Source organism: Chelonia mydas, chromosome 26 (genome assembly GCF_015237465.2).
Source record: "Chelonia mydas isolate rCheMyd1 chromosome 26, rCheMyd1.pri.v2, whole genome shotgun sequence".
In the NCBI taxonomy this organism is placed as follows: Eukaryota; Metazoa; Chordata; order Testudines; family Cheloniidae; genus Chelonia; species Chelonia mydas.
The window spans coordinates 4,354,533-4,373,832 of record NC_057859.1 but is presented as its reverse complement, the minus strand read 5'-3'; the positions used below and the strand labels follow the sequence as shown (position 1 = coordinate 4,373,832).

At 49.7% G+C, this 19,300-nt stretch overlaps 1 protein-coding gene across 5 annotated transcripts in view; it reads left to right on the top strand.

The window, feature by feature from the left end:
• The window catches only part of LZTS1 (leucine zipper tumor suppressor 1), a 40,113-nt gene extending 22,078 nt beyond the window's left edge, over positions 1-18,035 (top strand). For 2 of the 5 annotated variants that reach the window (XM_027828606.3, XM_037886387.2), the window contains exons 2-4: positions 7,214-7,704; positions 10,362-11,177; positions 12,888-18,035. In XM_027828606.3, coding sequence (XP_027684407.1) covers positions 7,351-7,704; positions 10,362-11,177; positions 12,888-13,565 — 1,848 coding nt within the window. In that variant the 5' untranslated portion in view covers positions 7,214-7,350 and the 3' untranslated portion in view covers positions 13,566-18,035. Of the gene's footprint in view, positions 1-345; positions 457-6,001; positions 6,224-7,213; positions 7,705-10,361; positions 11,178-12,887 lie in introns of those variants that run through there. The other 3 variants (XR_006287589.1, XM_043536447.1, XM_043536446.1) reach the window with 3 other exon arrangements.
• The last annotated feature ends 1,265 nt before the right edge of the window (positions 18,036-19,300 follow it).

Here is a 19,300-nt window from a genome sequence, read left to right as displayed (position 1 = left end):
TTACAGGTCCCCTGCTTGAAAGATCTTGGGGTCTGATTTTTAAGTGGCCACAGCTCACCTAGCACTGCAGAGGATTTAAAAATCTGGCCCATGGTGCCTCCAACTGGGCATTCAAAATCAGAGGCCATTTTTTGGGAACTGTTGGCCTAAACATCTGCCTCAGTGTGCCTATCGGTAAAATAGGAATATGGCGAGGCTTCTTTTACTGATATGCACAAAGCACACTGAGAATCTTGGCTCAAGGGTACCACAGAAATTTTAGCAAGTAGCCAGTCCTTTTAGAAGAGAGAGAGAGAGAGAGTGTGTGTGTGTGTTTCAGTCAAAGCTTTCTCTCTTTCAGCCTGGCCTGCGCTCCATGGGTTGGATAGGTTCCTAGGAGATTTGGACACTCAGTTCCCATTAAGTTTAAGGCATCAAAATCTGTTAGGCACCTTTGAAAAATCTCAGCCTATGTTTGTAAGTATGATGGCTGCTTTTATCTCCTTCCTTCGCTTGTTTTGCCTGATGTCTTGCTCTGCCAAGGCGATAGCTGTGTTGTGAGGTTTTCACTCTATGATTGCTACCTGCCACGTACACACACAGGCATAGTGCCACACACACACAGTGAATTTCTGCACCAATTCTCCTAAGCCCTGTGGCAAATTACCCTCCTCCACACATATTACCTCTCTTAATTAGTAAACTCTGAATGGGCCCAAAATTGGTTGCCTGGATGTATCGCAGCCAGGAGAGAAAAACTCCAGTGTTTAGGTCTTGGCTCTTACTTATTTCCGTTAATCTCCCCAAATAGATATAGGCATTAGAGTGAATATTCTGAGTTCTTGGGCGGGGGGTTCTTCCTGTCTTGGTTTATAAGGACCAAGAGTTTGAAACTTAGAAAAACCCAGGGCTGGATGTAGAATCCACTTCTCCTGGCTCATGACAATCTGTGTGTGTGTGATATTTAATAAAGTTAATTGGATTTTTCTCAACCTTTATATACTAATCCCTCTCCGTAACTCTGGTACAAGTTAACTATACCTGGAACGCAGTGTCTAATTCTCAGCACTTGAGATGTGCTAGACAGTCTGGAAATCGCTCAGAGAAGAACAATAGGAGTGATTAAGGGGTTGGGGAAAATGATAGACAAGGAAAGATCAAAAGAGCTGTATGTCTAGCTTGGGTACACAGGGGCATGAAAAGGGCCTGCAGTGAACATCTAGGCTGGAGGGGAGTTTTCTAGGGTGGTGCACGGAGGTCTAACTAGGAATGAAAGGATGCAACTGAGTACAAGAAAATTTAGGAGAAACAAACTGTACCAGGCTGTGGAACAATTTCCCAAGGCTGTGAGGGACCTTGGCTTAGAACATTTAAAAGCAGATTGGACAAAGCCCTCAAGAAGAGGCTGACGGATTAGGCGAACAGCCAAGACTCACAGCAGCCCACGGTTAACAGCCCCATGTGGCCATCTAAAAAGGGAGCCCCCTTCTTATAGCAAAGAATCTAACCAGGGCTATTGTGTTCCATACACAGCAGCCTGCTGGGTGATCCAGAAGAGTACCTTCCCCAGCTCAGCAGGTAGGGACAGGGCTGAGTTTGCCTCTGTTAGAAGGTGCACTTATGAAATGGCCCCTGGGTGACACAGTGCTCTTCATTGCTCTCCTCACTGTGTGTCAGTAAAGCCATGTGCTTTATATTATCCCAGGCAGAGAGGCCGAGGTGTCTTTCATACTTTGCCTGGGACGTCCCTGTCTGGAAATCTCTCACAGTGTTGTCACAGCACTGTGCAGCAATGCCAAGCAGCCCTCTACCCTGTCCTCGCAGTCTCATGAGGGATGTGTGTGCATCTGCTTTGCACTCAACCTGTCTGTCTTTTTCTTCTTCTTCTTCTTTGTGGGGAGCAGCGTATACTTTCATTCTTGTGTAAAGACAAATCCCTCCTGCAACGCCCAGGAAGTCGTTCAGTGGTGGGATTCTGGCACTTATGCACAGCCAGAGGGGTGAAGACAGGTGACCCTAACACCCGGGGCTTGGAGCGTAAAAGCTTTTAGCAAGCAGTGGGAAGCAGAATGGCTTCCGATTGTTCGCCCTGCTAGAATGACTCAGCCACCAAACAATTTCCCTTTCAGTCGTTTCTTCCCATGGACTCTGAATTTAGTTCATTTTGATTATGCCCTAATTTCTGCCCACCAGCAACTTGTACCCCCCCCCTTTCCCTCCACCCAACTCTTGAATTATCTAGAGGGTACATCTTCATTATACCCCTGCTGTGGGGAACCAAGTACCACTGTGGCTTTGAAGAGCTGTTTTTCTAGCAAAGGGAATTAGCATACAGCTCTGCATACCTCCAAACCATAATAATAATAATAATAATAATACTTAGCACATATATAATTCCTCTCATCTTCCTTAAGTGCTGCACAGACATTAAATGTAATTAAGCCTCACAACAGCCCTTTGAGGTAGGTTAAAAGAAGCATTGAAAACTGGAGAGAGCTCAGGGAGCAAGGGGCTGACTTAAGAGGAGAGATTTAAAGAGCTGAATGTGTCTAGCTTGGCTAAGCATGACTGTAAAGAAGGCACGATAACTATTAGGGCTGATCATATACTGTACTTTCAGGGTTCAAGGACATGCCAGTTCCAAATGCAGCTCAAATTGACCATGTTCTTCCCTCTTCTTAAGCTTTGTCATCATGGGAAAGCTTTACAACCTGTACTGCTACGATCCCTGTAACGGGGGCGTGCTCCCCCACTCCTGTTTTCTCTAATTACTGACCCCTCCCCTTTGTAGGTATCTGCCTGAAGTTTATTTACAGTGCTCCACCCCACCCCCTGTACAGTCCTAGTCCATCAATAGCATTATGCAGCTTCACAACACCTTCATCCAAAGGAGAGAAGGGAAGACATCTCTCCAGCTGGAGATCGCCCTTACTCTGACCCACCCTGTCTGCTCACTCCCATGCCCTCTCTCTTCCCCTAGCACTTCCTTCCTGTGTTCTCTTCTACTCTCCCAGTTAATGGCTTAATTAGCTCGTTAGGTCTCCTCAGCCTGGTCATTAGCACACCTTTCCTCTATCAGTAACCAGAGTGCTGGTTCAGCTGCTTGTTCTCAGGACTCTGTCCCCGGTGGACACACTTATTCCAAGACGTGTGGCTGTTTTTTTTGGTTCAGCTTAAATGCCTTCCCAAAGGGCAGAGCTTTGTTTACTTTTAAAAGCTGGCCGAGTAGAGCTGCTGGCACAACCCTCCCAGAGTAGGTGCCAGTTCAGTGAGAAAAATAAATGAGCACGTCAAAAGAGCTCTTACTGTTATTTATATTACCGTGGTTCCTAAGAGTCCCAGTCGTGGACCCACAGCTCATTGTGCTAGGCACCGTACACAATGGTCCCTTCTGACCTTAAAGTCTATGAGAAATGGCATTGCACTGGCCTTGTCGCTGCAGAGGGGTGTCCCATAGTGCATTGCATTCAAGAAGTTGTTGCAATGGCATCAGCCTTACTTGAAAACAGTTTGATTTGGACGTCTAAGGGGAGAGCTGAGAACTACCTGCAAAACCCCAAAGGGGCCAGTTGGTCTCCGTAGGGTCTGTCTGCCCCGCAGAGTGAACTCATGTTCTCTACACTCGCGTCATTCCTCTGGAGCTAGGCTAATTCGAGCGAGCGCGGCCAGACTGCCAAATAACACCGAGCTGCCGTGTCCGCACCGGTGCTGCACTCGCTCCTGTGTGGTGCTGCTAAGACTTCCAGGGACGCAGCCCACTCTTCTGAGCGCTGCGCTACGCTGAGCTGCTTTGGGAATGCTTTCCCAGGGCATTGTGGGAGAATCTTTCTGTCCTCTCTGGGCTCATGGGTGGAATTGGGGGACAGCACTGGAGGACTCCTGGCACCAGCCTGCATCCACACGACAGAGTGGTTGTGTTAACAGCTGACTTGCTGTGCCTATAGCCCTGACCTCTTCTTCACTCATGTTAACACCACCAGACTTGAATGAAGGCTCTTTAGATATGGACGGGACTCGCGTTCGGGGCTACGCCCGTTATAACTCGACTTAACTTTGCAGTGCAGCCAAGCCCTCAGGCAGCAGGAACAGGAGAAGTCCGTGAGCTTCAGCTGCAGCAGGGGAAGCGAAGGTTAAATGGTGAGGTGAGCGCGCAAGCTGTGAGGAGTTTGGCAAGGGAAAAGGCTGCCCAAGGAGAGGGTGGAATATACCTTTTTTGGAGTTACTCCAGCCTGAGGCTTATAGCATCCAGCTCTCTGGGAACCATGCCACAAAGCGAGGGAGTTTGAGATTCCAGCTCCGGGGAATTCAGGCAGCTTGTGGGAGGTCAGCAGAGCCTTCCTCACCACCAGGGAAAAGCCCTTCTATGGTATGTCTACACTGCAGTAAAGCAGCCATGGCTGGTCTCTGGCAGCTGACGCAGGCTCGGGAGACTCGGGTTGGAGGGCTGTCAAATGGCAGTCGAGATGTTCAGGCCCGGGCTCTCGCCCTCTCACCGGAGCCCGAACACCTACACTGCAATTTTATTGTCCCAAGCCCGAGCCCAAGCCAGCTGACGCAGGTCAAGGCAGCGTACACATACCCTGTACGTCTCTTCCTCAGCCACTGTCCTTTCAGTCACTGTTCTTTGTAACCGGGATGGAGGGAATGCCAGCAGGCTACAAGCGAACAATGCCCCGGGCTACGATGTGGCTTCTTCACCCTGCACACTTACATAAACTTGCTTTCACGCACATGCAGGCATTGACAAAACCTTTGCACCTTGCATTCTCACATGCACACTTGTGAACACACGCGGTCATGCCCACGGACCCCATGCATTCCCACACACAGTTACACGCTCGTGCACATACATCCCTTCACACGTACGAATGTGCAGACACGGACACACGCACTCATACCATCTCAGACAATAACGGAAAACCGATAAAGGACTGTACGGCAGCAGGACTTCAGTCAGGCTGCATTAAGTGCCCGCAAGTGAACGAGATGAAAGGGCAGAAAGTTAATAGAGGGGCCCAGCAGGACTGGGGCAGCTGAATAGGGATTCTGATGACTTTGGAAGCGTCCTATTTGTTCTCATCGATACAGTGTTTAAGATCCTGCAACAAGGATGTATGTGTGTGTGCCGTGCATGCACCAACGGGGTGCGTGTGTGTGTATGTGTGTGTGTGTATTATATATATATAAAAGCAGGAGAAGAGCAGTTGCTTGTGGAGGAAATATGTCCATGCTGCTGATCCTGAAAAATGGTGGGGGAAAGGAAAGAAAAGGACAAGCGAGCACAGAGATTTGAGAGCCTTGACTAAAAGATGCTAGATGAGGGCAGAGTGTTATTTTCACTAACCCTTTTGAGGCAGAGGATGAGTGTTTGCAATGGCATAGTGAATATTTCAGGGGCAGAGGCAGATGCGGTGCTAACTACAGGAAGGGAACTTCCTTGAATCAGACAAGACTCTGATGATTGGAACGTTGTTCGTTGCAGGTTCCAAGAGAAGAAGACCCACATCTGAGCCAGCAGCCTGTATTTGAATTTAAACTGATTCTTGCTGCAGCATCCCCTCGGCCAGTTACACAGCATCACGCACCGGGCAGAGGGAGGAGCTCCTCTGTGGCTCAGATGCAGAGCTGTGCTAAAATCTGATTGTTTGGTCGCTGGCGATGCTGAAGTTGTTGTTTTTTTGTTAAATGGTCCCAGGGCAAACAAAACATGTTTTCAGTTTTGAGCTTTATAAAGGTTTTATTATTGTTGGTTTTAAAAAATAAAAATGTAAAGAAATGTTGAGACAAGAAGCTCGGCTAAACAAAAATATTTTGATTTGAAACCTTGTCAGAACAGAACATTTAGCCTCTCTCGGAATTATTATGTTTAGGATTTTTTTTTCCCTTGACCAAAACAATTTGACAAATCGGATGTGAATTTACAAAATGATTTGAGCTGACTCAAAACTGTGTTTGTCCCACACAAAATGTTTGGGTCAAAAATGTTGCTCCGCTCTGCTCACTCACACTGGTCTCCAAACAGATGCGCAGGAGCCCCACGTGCAGCTGAACCATTTCATTTATGTTCTGCCGTACTTCGAGACAAAGCCCCAGCAGTCTGCTTGGAATCTGGTAATAGCAGCCCTCCAGCACGGGCCAGTGAACGCGCCAGGAGGTTGTCAGGATGACTAACAGAAAACTTCCCACTGCCCCACGACAGGAAATCACATACTGCTTTCTGTTACCTCCAATATACCATGGATGTGTAAGCTGCATTATAGCAGTTTGTTTTTGCAGAGGGCCAGGCTTTAGGAATGTGTTTTTTGACCATGTACAGCACCTGGCACAACAGGGTCTGAGTCAATGACTGGGGCTCTTAGGTGCTACTGCAGTACAATAAAAATGAGAGTCAGGAGCTAAGAGCCACAGAGCTGGCTAGGACCTGTTGTAGGTAACACATCTTGTTTTCAGAATGCCTCAGTGCTGCGTTAGAGACTCCTTCCCTTGTCCATTCTGGCAAACAGAGGCTGCAAGTCACTAAGAAAAGGCCTTGTCCACATGTGGAAATAGCCCCGAATCAGCCACCAGCGGTAGGCAATCAATGCAGGCGCAGAAGTGCTTGCCACTGCCGACCCCTGGAGCAAGCCAAGGTTTTCCCCAGGTAAGTCAATTGGGTTGGCCCTAGCAGTCAGCACTGGTGCAGCTGCACCAGCTGCCGAATCAGGACAGTTCCTGAGTGTAGATAAGGCTTTAGACAGCATTCCAAACACTCCAGAAGGGAGCCTGGCTATTTCCTCTCTGTGTGTGTGTACGTACGTACGTGTGTGTGTGTACTTACGTGTGCCTTCACCCACAGCCCCCCCTGTTCACCGTGTCGGGTGTCTGCCGTGCTGTCTGTTTGCTCCGTGGGACACTGGGAGCACGCCCCCTCTGTGCTTCAGAGCCTGGACCTGGGGAAGTGGAGAGAGGGACCTGCAGTCTCTGACCCAAACAATCCTTGGCCCCTCTGCCAAGCCTGGCAAGGGGGCCGGGGGCGGGAAGGCAGTTTATGTGGTGTGGACACTTGTCCAGCAGGAACTAGAATTGGACCCAGCCACTTAGATTCAGAGATTTTAAGGCCAGAAGGAACCATTGTAGCCTGACCTCCTGCACAGCACAGACCAGAGAACTCCCCCTCCGCCCCCAAACCCCCCATGACCCATGCACTTGAATTGCCCTGTTCTATCCTCTTCCATTCACTTCTTGTCTCCCGCAGGTTTGCAACTCCTGGGCACAGCGAGATCTTTGCTATGACTGCAGCACCACCGGTTTCCACCCTTAGCCAGAACACCTCCGTAGAAGACACTCCTGGGGTCTCCTCTCTCCTCTACATGCCATCAGCCCAGGAGCATCATGGGGAGCGTCAGTAGCCTCATCTCCGGCCACAGCTTCCACAGCAAGCACTGCCGGGCCTCCCAGTACAAGCTCCGCAAGTCGTCCCACCTGAAGAAGTTGAACAGGTATTCAGATGGGCTGCTGAGGTTCGGCTTCTCCCAGGACTCCAGCCACAACAAGTCGAGCTCCAAAGGCAACAAGAACGAGGACTTCTTTTACATCAAGGTCAGCCAGAAAGCCCATGGCTCCCACCGGACGGATTACACATCACTTTCCAGCGGGGACCTGGGCAGCCAGGCAGGGGCCACTGGCATGGACTTTGGCACACCCACTCCCCAGAAACTGATGCCATTTTCCAATCAGCTGGAACTGGTTAGTAACAGAGACCAGTCACACCGTGTCTAAGGCCTTGTCTGAACTGGGAGATTGCCCCACCTTCAGCCAGTGGGGTAGTTAGTGGCGTTAATGAAGCCTTTAGTGCAGACAGGCTAGCCTGCTATTTGTGCCGGTGGAGCTGCAGCTGTGCACAGTCAGTGTCATCCAGTGGTTAGAGCAGACTCAGGACTCCTGGGTTCTATTTCCGACTCTGCCCCTGGTTGACTTGGGGAGTCACTTTGCTGAAACAAAATTCCCAGTTCCACAAGCCAATTGAAGGCCACTGGGGAGGTGCAGAATTGTTAATGTCAAACCCCAAGAATGGTTTAGTTTGAGACTTCATTACAAACTCCAAACCCAGAGCAGGTTCCCGAGACGCTTCGCTCAAGTTAGCCTGGGACTGGTTTATAGCTCCCACATAGTGACTGTGCAGCCTTAGGGTTTCAGGTGGAAACCATGGTGGAACTCAGCTGGGTGGGCCGAGTTTTGCACGGAGTTGCGGCCTTTGTTCAAGGTCAAATTGAAGCTCAGGAGGCTGGCAGGACTGAAACCAAATAAAAGGTTTGCCAGACCCCACTGTGAACTGAAGCCACCAGGATTCCCCCAGCTCTGATAGGTCCATGGCTGCTCACTGTTCACGTGACCAAGGCCTGCGACATAGCAAGCCATCCCTGGCAACAGTGAAAGTGAAGGAAAAGAGAAATAAAACCATGGTGTAGAGCTAAGCTACAAAACAGGAAACATGGTTGTGAGCTCAGGGTGCTAGCTTAGCAGTTATGAGATCTGGGTTCAGTTCCTTCCTCTACCACAGAATTCCTGTGTGGCCTTGGGCACATCCCTTAGTCTCTCTCTGCCTCAGTTCCCCATCTGTACAGTGCGGATAATAGCAGTGTCCTACCTCACAGTGGGTTGTGAGATGCTCAGATACTATGGTAACAGGGAGTAAGTACGTACAACAAAGGAGAAACACAAGAGTCTGTAAAGAGGAGGCTTGAGGAAGCTTTTCACAAGGCAGCCGCTACGCTTTAAACCAGAACTTGGTTACGAAGCAGCTGAGCGCTCCAGTCAAGCTCTGCGGGCCAGAGCCAGGAATTAGATTGATAGCAGGTCCCTGTCTGTGCCGCTGGAGAAGCTGCAGTTTACAAACAGCTTGGCTTCGCTCCTGGACTGAAACGTTTCCATAACCAAGTGTGGCTTTAAGGGCACTCACAGCAGAGCTCTTCGAGTGACAGGAATTAGCCAAACAATCCCTCCTAGGGCCACAGGCCAGCAAGGAAGCAATGCCCCGTGTAAACAGTAGTATGCATTTGCCTCAGGAATCAAAGCTCGTGATCCCCAGATGTTCAAAATAATTAAAAGACTGGCCCAGTGCTACAGGACATGGGCTGTGTGCCCACTGGTAGTCAGCCCAAGAACATGGCTTGTCCACTATTGCCAAACACTCTCTGGACCACAATCCCAGGTTACAAGGCAAATAGTTTTGGGACTCCCCTCCCACCTAGCCCTAAAGAAAGGGAGAATGGTCACAATGCCCCAGTTATGAACCCATGATCTAGTGATTAGATCAGGGCCCTGTGAATCAGGTCTCCTGGGCTCTGAATCCTGCCCCTTGGGTTGCCATTTGCACCATTGCCCACTGAGTGTAACTTGCTAGGAGATCAGACGGGTGGAGTTTTCTCCCTGCTTTGCCCTGGTGCAAATGACTGCACCAGCCACAGGGTACTGGGCTCCATTCCCTGCTTTGGGAGAGGAGTGTGCTCTGATGGGGAAAGCAGGAGCCTCGGATTTAGGGAGCCTGGGTTCTGTTCCCAGCTCTGCCCTCGAGTCGCTGCATGGTCTTGAGTAAGTTCCTGAACCTCTCTGGACCTTAGTTCCCCACGTTGTCTAAAATGGGGTAACCCCCCCTTCTTCTGCAAGACTTGAGATCACTGCAAATATGACCATTATTTATTAACCAGCCAGCCACATTCTCCTTTTCAGTGACTGGGTTTGCTGCGTGCTCACCCTGCCCCCTGCATGTTCCCATCCCACAGCTCCAACTCTCATTGGGGTGAGCCAAGAGAGAGAGCTATCCCTTGGCTGAGCTGCATCTTTCCCAGGGCACGTTCCAAGGAAGCAATGGGAGGAGAAGCCTGAGGTACCGCTAACATCCCTTCCCCTGCCTGCTGCACCGTTTAGACCCACTGGACACAGGGTATTTCAGTGCATCTGGGAACAAACAGCCTTAAGAGAGGCATAGGGAGGAGAAGCAAAGGAAGCTCCCAAGGGAGAAGAGTGGCTAGAGGCCAAGCTGATTCTGGAACTCTGAACTTCCTCCCAGTGGTCCGCTAGTTACATGCATTGTTGCCAATTTAGTCATTTTCAAACTCTAATTTCAGTTCCTGGGGAGAACCACTCCCCCAGTCACTGGAACACAGGCCAGCACAATTCTACAGGCGGGGATCTCCCCGCCCCCCTCCTCAGTCCCTCCGCCTTCCTCCCAAGTGGGGCAGCCCTGCAGTGAGTCAGCTAGCAGGATTCAGCTGTGCTATGGGACCCCCTGCAGCCTCAGCTGCCAGGGACCCTGGCATTAGAAAACCTACAAGGGATTAAGCAGAAAGGAGTAAGATCCAAGTCCTTGGGTATGCACTGATCAGAATCTCTCTTCTCTCTAGGGCACAGAGAAGGGCGTTATAAGGCCAACTGCCTTCAAGCCAGTGATCCCCCGCTCAGGCGCGATCCTCCACTCCTCTCCGGAAAATGGCAGCCATATCTCCCAGCAGCTGCACCCTCCGGACAAAACGAAGGATCAAGAACTCAAGCCCATGTTGTGCTCTGGAGGTTTGTCGGACTCCGGCAGGAACTCTATGTCCAGCCTCCCAACCCACAGCACCACCAGCAGCTACCAGCTGGATCCCCTGGTCACCCCTATGGGGCCCATCAGCCGCTTCGGGGGCTCAGCCCACAACATCACCCAGTGCACCATCATACAAGACAGCAACATGATGAGCCTCAAGGCGCTGTCCTTCTCCGACAGCGGCAACAAGATCCTCAACCCTGGAAAAGCTGCCCACCACCACGAGAAAGCCTCCTGCATCCGGTCTCCCATCTCCACAGATGAGTCCACCATCCAGGAGCTGGAGCAGAAACTGCTGGAGAGGGAAGGGGAACTGCAGGAACTGCAGTGCAGCTTCGAGGAGAAGGAGATCACCTCCTGCCAGGCCTATGAGGAAAAGCAGAGGCGCTGCAAGGAAGAGCTGGAGGGGCTGAAGCAGAAGGGCAACAGCAAGCTCAAGCAAACCTCTCAGAAGATGCAGCGGACGCAGCAGGTGCTGCACCTCCAAGTGTTCCAGTTGCAAAAGGAGAAGAAGCAGCTTCGTGAGGAGCTGGAGAACCTCATGAAGGAGCAAGACCTGCTGCAGACCAAGCTGAGGTCCTACGAGAAAGAGAAAACCAGCTTTGCCCCAGCGCTGGAAGAAACTCAGTGGGAGGTGAGACAGTGCTCTGTTCTGAACACACTAACGTCACACAAGTGAGGGGGCGGGGGCGTTTCCAAATTGCTGTGACTGTAAAAAAAAAAAAAAAAAAAAAAAAAGCACACGTGAAAGTAAGGAGATTGCACCCGCAGGTAGGCATGCAAAAGGCAGTAACTGTGCAAACAGGTGATTGCACAGTTACCCTTTTTGGGGTCTACAAATGCTTTGTGGCTGAGCTCTTTCACACTATCTGTTGCATTTAGGAAGCATCCAGAATTCTAGTATTTAAGAACCTAAGGCCCAAACCAGTGCTTACTGAAATAAATGCCAGTTGTCTTTGGATTAAGTGGGCTTTCTAGATGCCAGCCTGTTTTTCTGTGCTCACATACACTGCACTGAACATTGTCGTGTTTGAGCAATTTGTGAAGGTAGTTATCGGTTGTGTGTGGATGCATTGTTTGTAGGCACAGAATACAGAGAATATGTCCATTTAAGACATTTTTCTTGCTTGCCGGGCATGTGGAGGCTTTGTAATGTATTCATTTCGACTGATCCTGTGCCCCTCATGACATCTTGGCATCTCACATCATTTAAAGACACAACTACGACATTTAAAAAAACCCTGTTGTTAAAATAACTCAGTTAATGAAACAGCCAATCACACAATTCTTCCAGCTGTAGACTGTTCTCCCCTCATCCCCCAAGGAACTATAAAGCTGCTTTACTTACATGTGAAGTAACTACCTGGACTTGACGTGGGTCACTTTATCAGAGTATTAAAACCTTCCTACTGCATGCCTGTGTTTTATATAATCTCCTTATTGATCTGATATAAATTTAATAAAAGAGACAGGTAAGCTGCTGAAAACTCAAGCAGCATTCTCCTCCCTGCAGCATGAAACAAACATGTGAACGTGTTTGTTACAAATGGATGTGCAGAGCCATTGGTGGACTAATCTGTACATTAGAGGATGGCGGCTAATCAAAATTGATATTAGCCCTTCCCCCTCCCACCCCCATCTGCGGATTTGTTTTCATATTTCTGTTGATTTGCTCCTAAACGGAAAACCCCAGAAACTAAAATCTCAGGGTGTGCGTACACCGAGCTGGGAGCAAGGTTCTGGGTCCAAGCTCAGACAGTTCCCCATAACCTCTGCCAGTATGGAAACGTCCACATAGCTGTCTTTAGTGTGCTGGCGCAAGTCCCATCAACACAAGCTTGTGTAGACATACCTTTAAGGGCCAGATTTTCAAATTAGCCCTGTGTTTTTGGGTGCACGTTGGATGTTGAGCACTTCTGAAATTCTGGCCCAAGTTGTGGGTGCTGAGCCCTTGGAAATCTGAATTTCAGTAGTATTTGAGTGCCTAGCCCCCATAGCTTCTTTGACAATCCCAGCCTTGATCCTGACATACACTGCAGAGACCCAGTGCAAAGTTTAGGCCCCACTCTAGGGACTGAATTTCACCTCAGTGAAGCTATTTTTGGGTGTCACTGATCTATTTGCAATATTCAGGGATGGTGCCTGGGTGTAAAAGTCCAACTGGTAGTGTAGAACTGTGCTAAGAGAAGGTTTCTCAGCCAGGACCCCCAGGTTCTATTCCTACCTCCACCATGGACTGGAATCGGATGGAGCACGGGTGAGCGACATGGTGGGTTTTGTACCACTTTGGGGTGTGGTTTTTAAGCAGTGGCCCTAACGCTGGCCGGTTGGTGTCCCCCCACAGGTGTGTCAGAAGTCTGGCGAAATCTCCCTCCTGAAGCAGCAGTTGAAGGACTCCCAGATGGAGCTCAATGCCAAGACAAGCGAGATCCTCAGCTTGAAGGCCCAGCTGAAGGACATGAGGGGGAAGATGGAGGGATTGGAGATGAAAACCCAGGACATGGAAGATTCCCTTCGCACCAAGGCTGTGGAGCTGGAGGTGTGTGAGAATGAGCTCCAGCGCAAGAGGAATGAGTCGGAGCTGTTGAGGGAGAAGGTGAACCTGCTGGAGCAGGAGATCATGGAGCTCCGGACGGAGCTGACCATCCTCAAGGAGCAGCGAAGCGATGGGAGGGATGGGACGGCCTCCGCCAGCCCGGCTGTGGGGATGATGGACGATGTCCAAGCCCTGCAGGGGGAAGTGGAGAGGCTGAAAGCGGAGCTGAAGGAGGAGAGGGACAAGAACGAGCAGATGACTTCCGGCTTCCAGCAGGAGCGACAGATCTGGAAGGAGGAGAAGGAGAAGGTGATCCACTACCAGAAGCAGCTGCAGCAGAGCTACCTGCACATGTACAAAAGGAACCAGAACATGGAGAAGATGCTCCAGCAACTGGCTGCAGGGGGAGACGGCAAAGAGCCCATCGACCTGGATATCCATGGCACCGACGTCCCCTACGAGGACATCATAGCCACGGAGATCTAACCAGACCTGCTCTCTCTCTCCCCGCACCTCACAGCGGCGGGGAGGAGCGTCTCTTTCAGGCAAGGACTGAGCGGCACAGCCCCATGGGTCAGTTAACGCCGGACAGCCCATGTACAGTTCGGATGAGCCGTGTATGTGTTAGCCAGGCTGGTTGCCCAGCCAGCTCAAGAGCCCCTAGGGTGGCACCATGATGGTACCCCAAGCTGCCTGTCATGTTGTGGAGGTGAAAGAAAACAACTCCTGCTAATGGTGACGTGCCGGCATCTGCCCTTCGTGTCTGATGTCTCCTCAGCAGGATGCTGGTCGCCCACTTGTAGGACTGAGAAACGGGGAGGGGAGGGTTGGGGATTGGAACAGGAGTTTAGCAGATGATTCTGCAATCAGGGAATAAAGTGACACGCTGGCCAAACTCTCCCAGGGGTGCAGAAGGGGCCACTGGGTCACAGTGACTAAGGACATCAGCCCCCTCCAGTGTGTAACACACACATTGGTCCGGCCCCTGGAAGAGGGTGGCCAGGGACACACTCCTCCTCCTGAGCGCCACGGGAAATAATGCCTCATTGCAACCACTGAGCCCGGGCCCAAGGGCTAAGGAATACACTGAGCCAATCAAAAAAAAAAAAAAAAATCTATTTATCTTCCTCCTGGGGATTCTGGTTTCTAGGATTTGCAGGCTTTTATCCCTCTGCAGCTTGAGTCCAGTGGAACCCGTCCAGGCTCCAGTCCCTACAGGCAAAGGTGGTATTTTTGCCATGCCAGAGATTTGGATTAGCATCTCCAATCTGCTTCTTCGCTCCTTAGCTTAACCTGACCTCAAGAATGACCACCCCAACCAGCTAGTTCAGGACCAAGGACCAAAGGGAGCCCCATCCATTTCTCCTTGGCAAGCAGGATGATGGTGGGTATGTTGGGGGAAGGGATGGAAATTTAAAAGATCCCTCCCTGTCTCTGAGAGAGAAGAGGATGAGGATCGATCTTGTGCCCTCAGGCAAAAAAGAAACCAGTAGAAGACCACTCTCAAGGGAGCATTAGCTGACAGTGCTTATCAGTACAGCTTCGTGCCACCCCAAACTGCTTCATGCCAACGAGGCCCATGACTTCAGCAAGCCCGACTGTCTTGCTTCCAGAGCTGGTCAGAAAATGCTGCAAGAGTCTTCGCAAAAAGAGGTTGAACATTTCATAATAATTTTGAGCCGGTAGGTTTCCAAAAGGAACAGTTTTCCACCTATTCTAAAGCTTTTGCAAAATGTTCTTATTGCAAAATGTTCAGTTTTGAAAATTCCAAGTTTAGAAAATTTTCAGCTTTTCAGTTTTAGAACCCAGCCCCTGCCTTCTCCCTCCTTCTGTCATTAAAAGGAGAAGGGGAGAAAAAGGAAAAATAAACTGAAAACACCAAATCCCCAAATGTTTAGTTTACAGGTTTCATTAAAAAAAAAAACAAAACCCACACGCTATTTTTTTTTTTACAAAATGATATTTTTTTTGCAAAGATTTCCATTTTAGGAATAAAAGCCACTTTCCACCTAAAGTATTTTTTGTTTAACAAATTTTGACCAGTCCAGCTCAGCTCCTTGCTGCTTTTTGTGTCTGGTTGCCTGAGAAGGATGGGGTAGTCTGTGCTTTGGGGAATTAGACTTCCCACCTTATACTGGGTGCATAAAATTCAAAGCCATGTAGCCAAAAGCACTCCTTGAAAATCCTGCCCTGTGTTCTTCCTGTTGACTCTCTCATCTCAGAGCTGGGAGCTACCAAAATATCAGTCCATCTCATTTTTTCCATCATTTTGGTCATTTTTATTTGTGTTTATATTGTTCCCCCCTCCCATTCCATGATCAAAGTTCAGGCTAGTAAAGGGAGATGCTGCAGGAAAGAAGCTTGGCCCTCAACAGCTCCTAAATATACTCTTTACAGTTCAGATCCCCATATTTTAATATGCCAGTCAGGCACAGGTGGGGGTCAAGGCCAGGTTGGCTACTGTCAAGATCCACCAGGTGGCAGCTGCTGGAGTTTGGCCATCACCTGTTTTAGATTCACTGGCACAAGGATCCATTGTTCCTAAAAACAACTTTCTAAACCACTACCAAATATTTACAACTTTCTTTGATTTCTTGGATTTTAGTGCTCATGTGGAAAAGAGAGAAAATCCCCACACGTAGCTGAGCCAATGCACCTCGATCCTGACCTCCGTCTCGTTCTAGCCGTAAGGGAACCCACACAAAGGGGGGACTGCAGGTCTTGACCCAGAATAACCCCTGATATTGCAGTGCTGAACAGTCCCACCCTTCACTGCCAGTGTGTCATATCCCTGAGCCGGAAGAGCCTTTGCTACTGTGGTCCCCTCTTTGCCCTGCAGGTGCACCTCCAGCCTGACCTGCATCACTCCATTTTTCCAGTCCTGGATGAATTGCACCAAGTCTCACCTAGGTAGGGAGCGGGGTGGCTGTGTGAACCAATGCTAGTGAAGGACTTAAACTGAGCCCTGGGAAACTCCTCTCACGTGTGACCTGAGGAAGATTTGGAGCTCAAGGAGTTAATTCTCCATTGTCCTGTGCCGTGTGCACTCACTGGTGCTAGAACAAGTGAGTGTGAAAAGCTGCCCTACCCGAATGGTAGTTCTTTACACCAGCATAAATAACTGCAAAAGACACAAGGCAATGGGGGATCAGGCCCCAGGTTTCCAATGGGAAAAGGCTACTCCATTATCATCCTCCCTTCTTCTCCACATGCCAGCCAGGAAGCCGGGTTTTAGGATATACCCTCCAGAGTCAAAACATGCATAAATTACCATTTCCAACCACACTCATCTCTGGAGAATCCCCTCTGAAGCCAGTGTTGCTACCCCAGGGAGAAACCTGGCTCAATAGTTATCATATGTCAAGCTAGGAGGCAGCTTCCCTGCTCTCTCTCTGATTCCCTCACATGTTTCCGCCTATTGAATGCTGACTGCCTTATTATTCCCCTCCATGCCATTAAGTCAGTGGGTTCCAGGCCCAGTGGGTGACAGGAGCTTGTAAGAGAAAAGGATTTCATTTTGTTTTCTAGTCCAAGTCTTAAATCTTCCCCCAGCCTTTAATGGAGGATTACAAAACTCCAGCATGTAAACCAGCCCTCCTGAACTCAGAAGCTGCCAAACGCTGCTGTGAGCAAACTGGGCTTCATTGTCCTCACATTGGTGCCCGTTTGATCCTGTTGTGAGGGCAGGTTCTGCAGGGGCCAGAAAGCACAAAACAGAATTCTCAGCCACAAGCCTCTGAACGCCTTTTTCAAGGCATTGGGAGTTTTAGTGCCCAGGAAAGCTGGCTCGGCAGAAGCCGGAAGCTTCTATCCATGGAGCAGGTACGGGATGGACAGCAGCAGGTCAGGAGTCCGTGACATGCTGCGTTCCCACCATGCTTTGCTTGTGGCTTCGAAGGAACCCCTGCTCCTCTAGGAATGCAAGGAGAGTTCAGTCTCCATTGCCCGCTGGTTTCTCTCCTAGCCAAGCCTGCCACTCAGGAGACCGATTTGTGCCAATTGCAGCGGGTTTTGTAGTGGAGCGGGGACATTGGTCCCCAAAGGAACTGGGCCGAGATCCACCAAACTCCCTTCACGTGGGCTGGTGCACAGCCTCCAGCATTCAGCCACGACCCTCTGGGCATGAATTCAAACTGATGAGGTAGAGGCCGTCACCCCTGAGCTATCCAATTCCTAAGCCAAAGCTGGAGAGGTGAATGGACTTTGCATCCTATTGCCAGTGCCCCAGCCTACCAGCTTCTAAACTCTGAAACCGATCTGTGCCTTGTGTGTTTCCCCAACCAAAGCAAAACCAGGTGTCGTTCTGGAAGCTATTTACATTTGGCTCAAACGTGACAGGTGGGCAGCACACACTAGTCTTTTCCTCTGATGGGTTAGAGAAAAGGCTTTGGCCACCACCACCATCCCATCTACTGTGCAGTCCCCCAAAATCAGAACCCAACAATCAAGGGTAGGAAAGGCCCCAGCCCATCCACCATGCACTGATTCTCCGTGGGCCTGCATTTTGCATAGTCATTTCCACCAATGCAAAGCCACTGGGCTGGATTTGTATCCTGCAAGCCAGCCCGAGTAAGGGACAGTGCTCACCTGCAATGCCCCAGGATCTGGGCAGAAATTAGATGCTGAATCTGAGAGTCACAGCCTCATCCCTGCTTCTCCGTCTGTATTGGCTCCGATATTCAGGCCTGTGCAACAGCCTTGGCTGCACCCCCGTACCAGAGGGAGAGCTGCTGTTCTCCCCCATACATACATGGCTGGAACTTGTGTAACAATTGCAGGGGAGGAAGGGGTCTCTCCCCCACCCCCACTTTACTCCCGGAACACACGACTGAGCCCATTCTGGTTTGGCTCAGACTTTGCACTGTTGTGCAAATAACTACACCAGGTTCAGGGGAAAAGAGAATCACGTCCCCTAGTGCTAAATTTCCACAAACTTCAGGGAGGCTTGGATACTTTGTGTCTCGAGCCCTTCTTTACTGAAGGAGGAGTTGACTGTTTCCCACAGTCATGCTGTTCCTTCAGCCCAGGAGGAGCGAGCATCTTTGGCATACCAGCCATCTCTAGGAATAAGTCCCCCTGCCACCCTTACAGAGTAAATCCATCAGACCTTTCAGACAAGACAGATCCAGTTCCAGTTTCTCCTTGCCTTTCCCCTTAGAGATTTTCTGTTGAGAGGTGATGTGAGTTTGCAGACATTTTTCTGTAAGATATTGTGTTCTTCTCCCAACAGATTTGCTTCCCCTCCACCCCACGCATGTGTCATGCGTTCACTGCCTCTCTGACACGCTGCACACTGAGGCAGGGAGGATCCAAGCAACTAGCAATTAAAATGATCATAACTTGGAACCAACGAATGGTTCCTTATATCTGTAGTGCCCAAGATAACCTCTTACAGAAAGGGGTAGTTGTATTTGCCTTAAATACAGCGGATTCCTCCTGGAAAAACAAACAGTCTGATCAGGAAGAATTCCACATTTTAATGTTGCGCTGATGCCTTCTTTTTTCAAATCAAAAGAAACAAGCAAGTGGCACCAAGTGTCTGTTTTCAACTTGCTCTTCAATACCAAACCCTGGGCTGGAATTTCAGAGGTGTTGAGCACCCATGAATTGCACCCAAGTTAACGGGAGCAGCAGGTGCTGAGCACCTCTGAAAGATAGGGCCATGACTGTGATGTGGCAGATCCTCATGACGAGAGGTAGGTAGTGCAATCCACACATAAGACGTAGCATTACAGAAAGCTTACCTCCCACTGGTGCACAGATAAGTTCAGGGCATATTAAGGCTCTGAGCCTGCAATTGCATGCACATGCTTTGTATCCTGTAACCCACACAGAACCCTGTTGAAGTCTCCAGGGCACCACACAGGTGCAGATACAGGATTAGGCAGTAAATGATACAGCTCTTCAGAGAGAGCCTCAAACTACAACATAGAATCATAGAATCATAGAATATCAGGGTTGGAAGGGACCCCAGAAGGTCATCTAGTCCAACCCCCTGCTCGAAGCAGGACCAAGTCCCAGTTAAATCATCCCAGCCAGGGCTTTGTCAAGCCTGACCTTAAAAACCTGTAAGGAAGGAGATTCTACCACCTCCCTAGGTAACGCATTCCAGTGTTTCACCACCCTCTTAGTGAAAAAGTTTTTCCTAATATCCAATCTAAACATCTGCATTTGGATTCTGAACACCTAGAACTTCAGGGTGGTTTTGATAGACCCAGTAG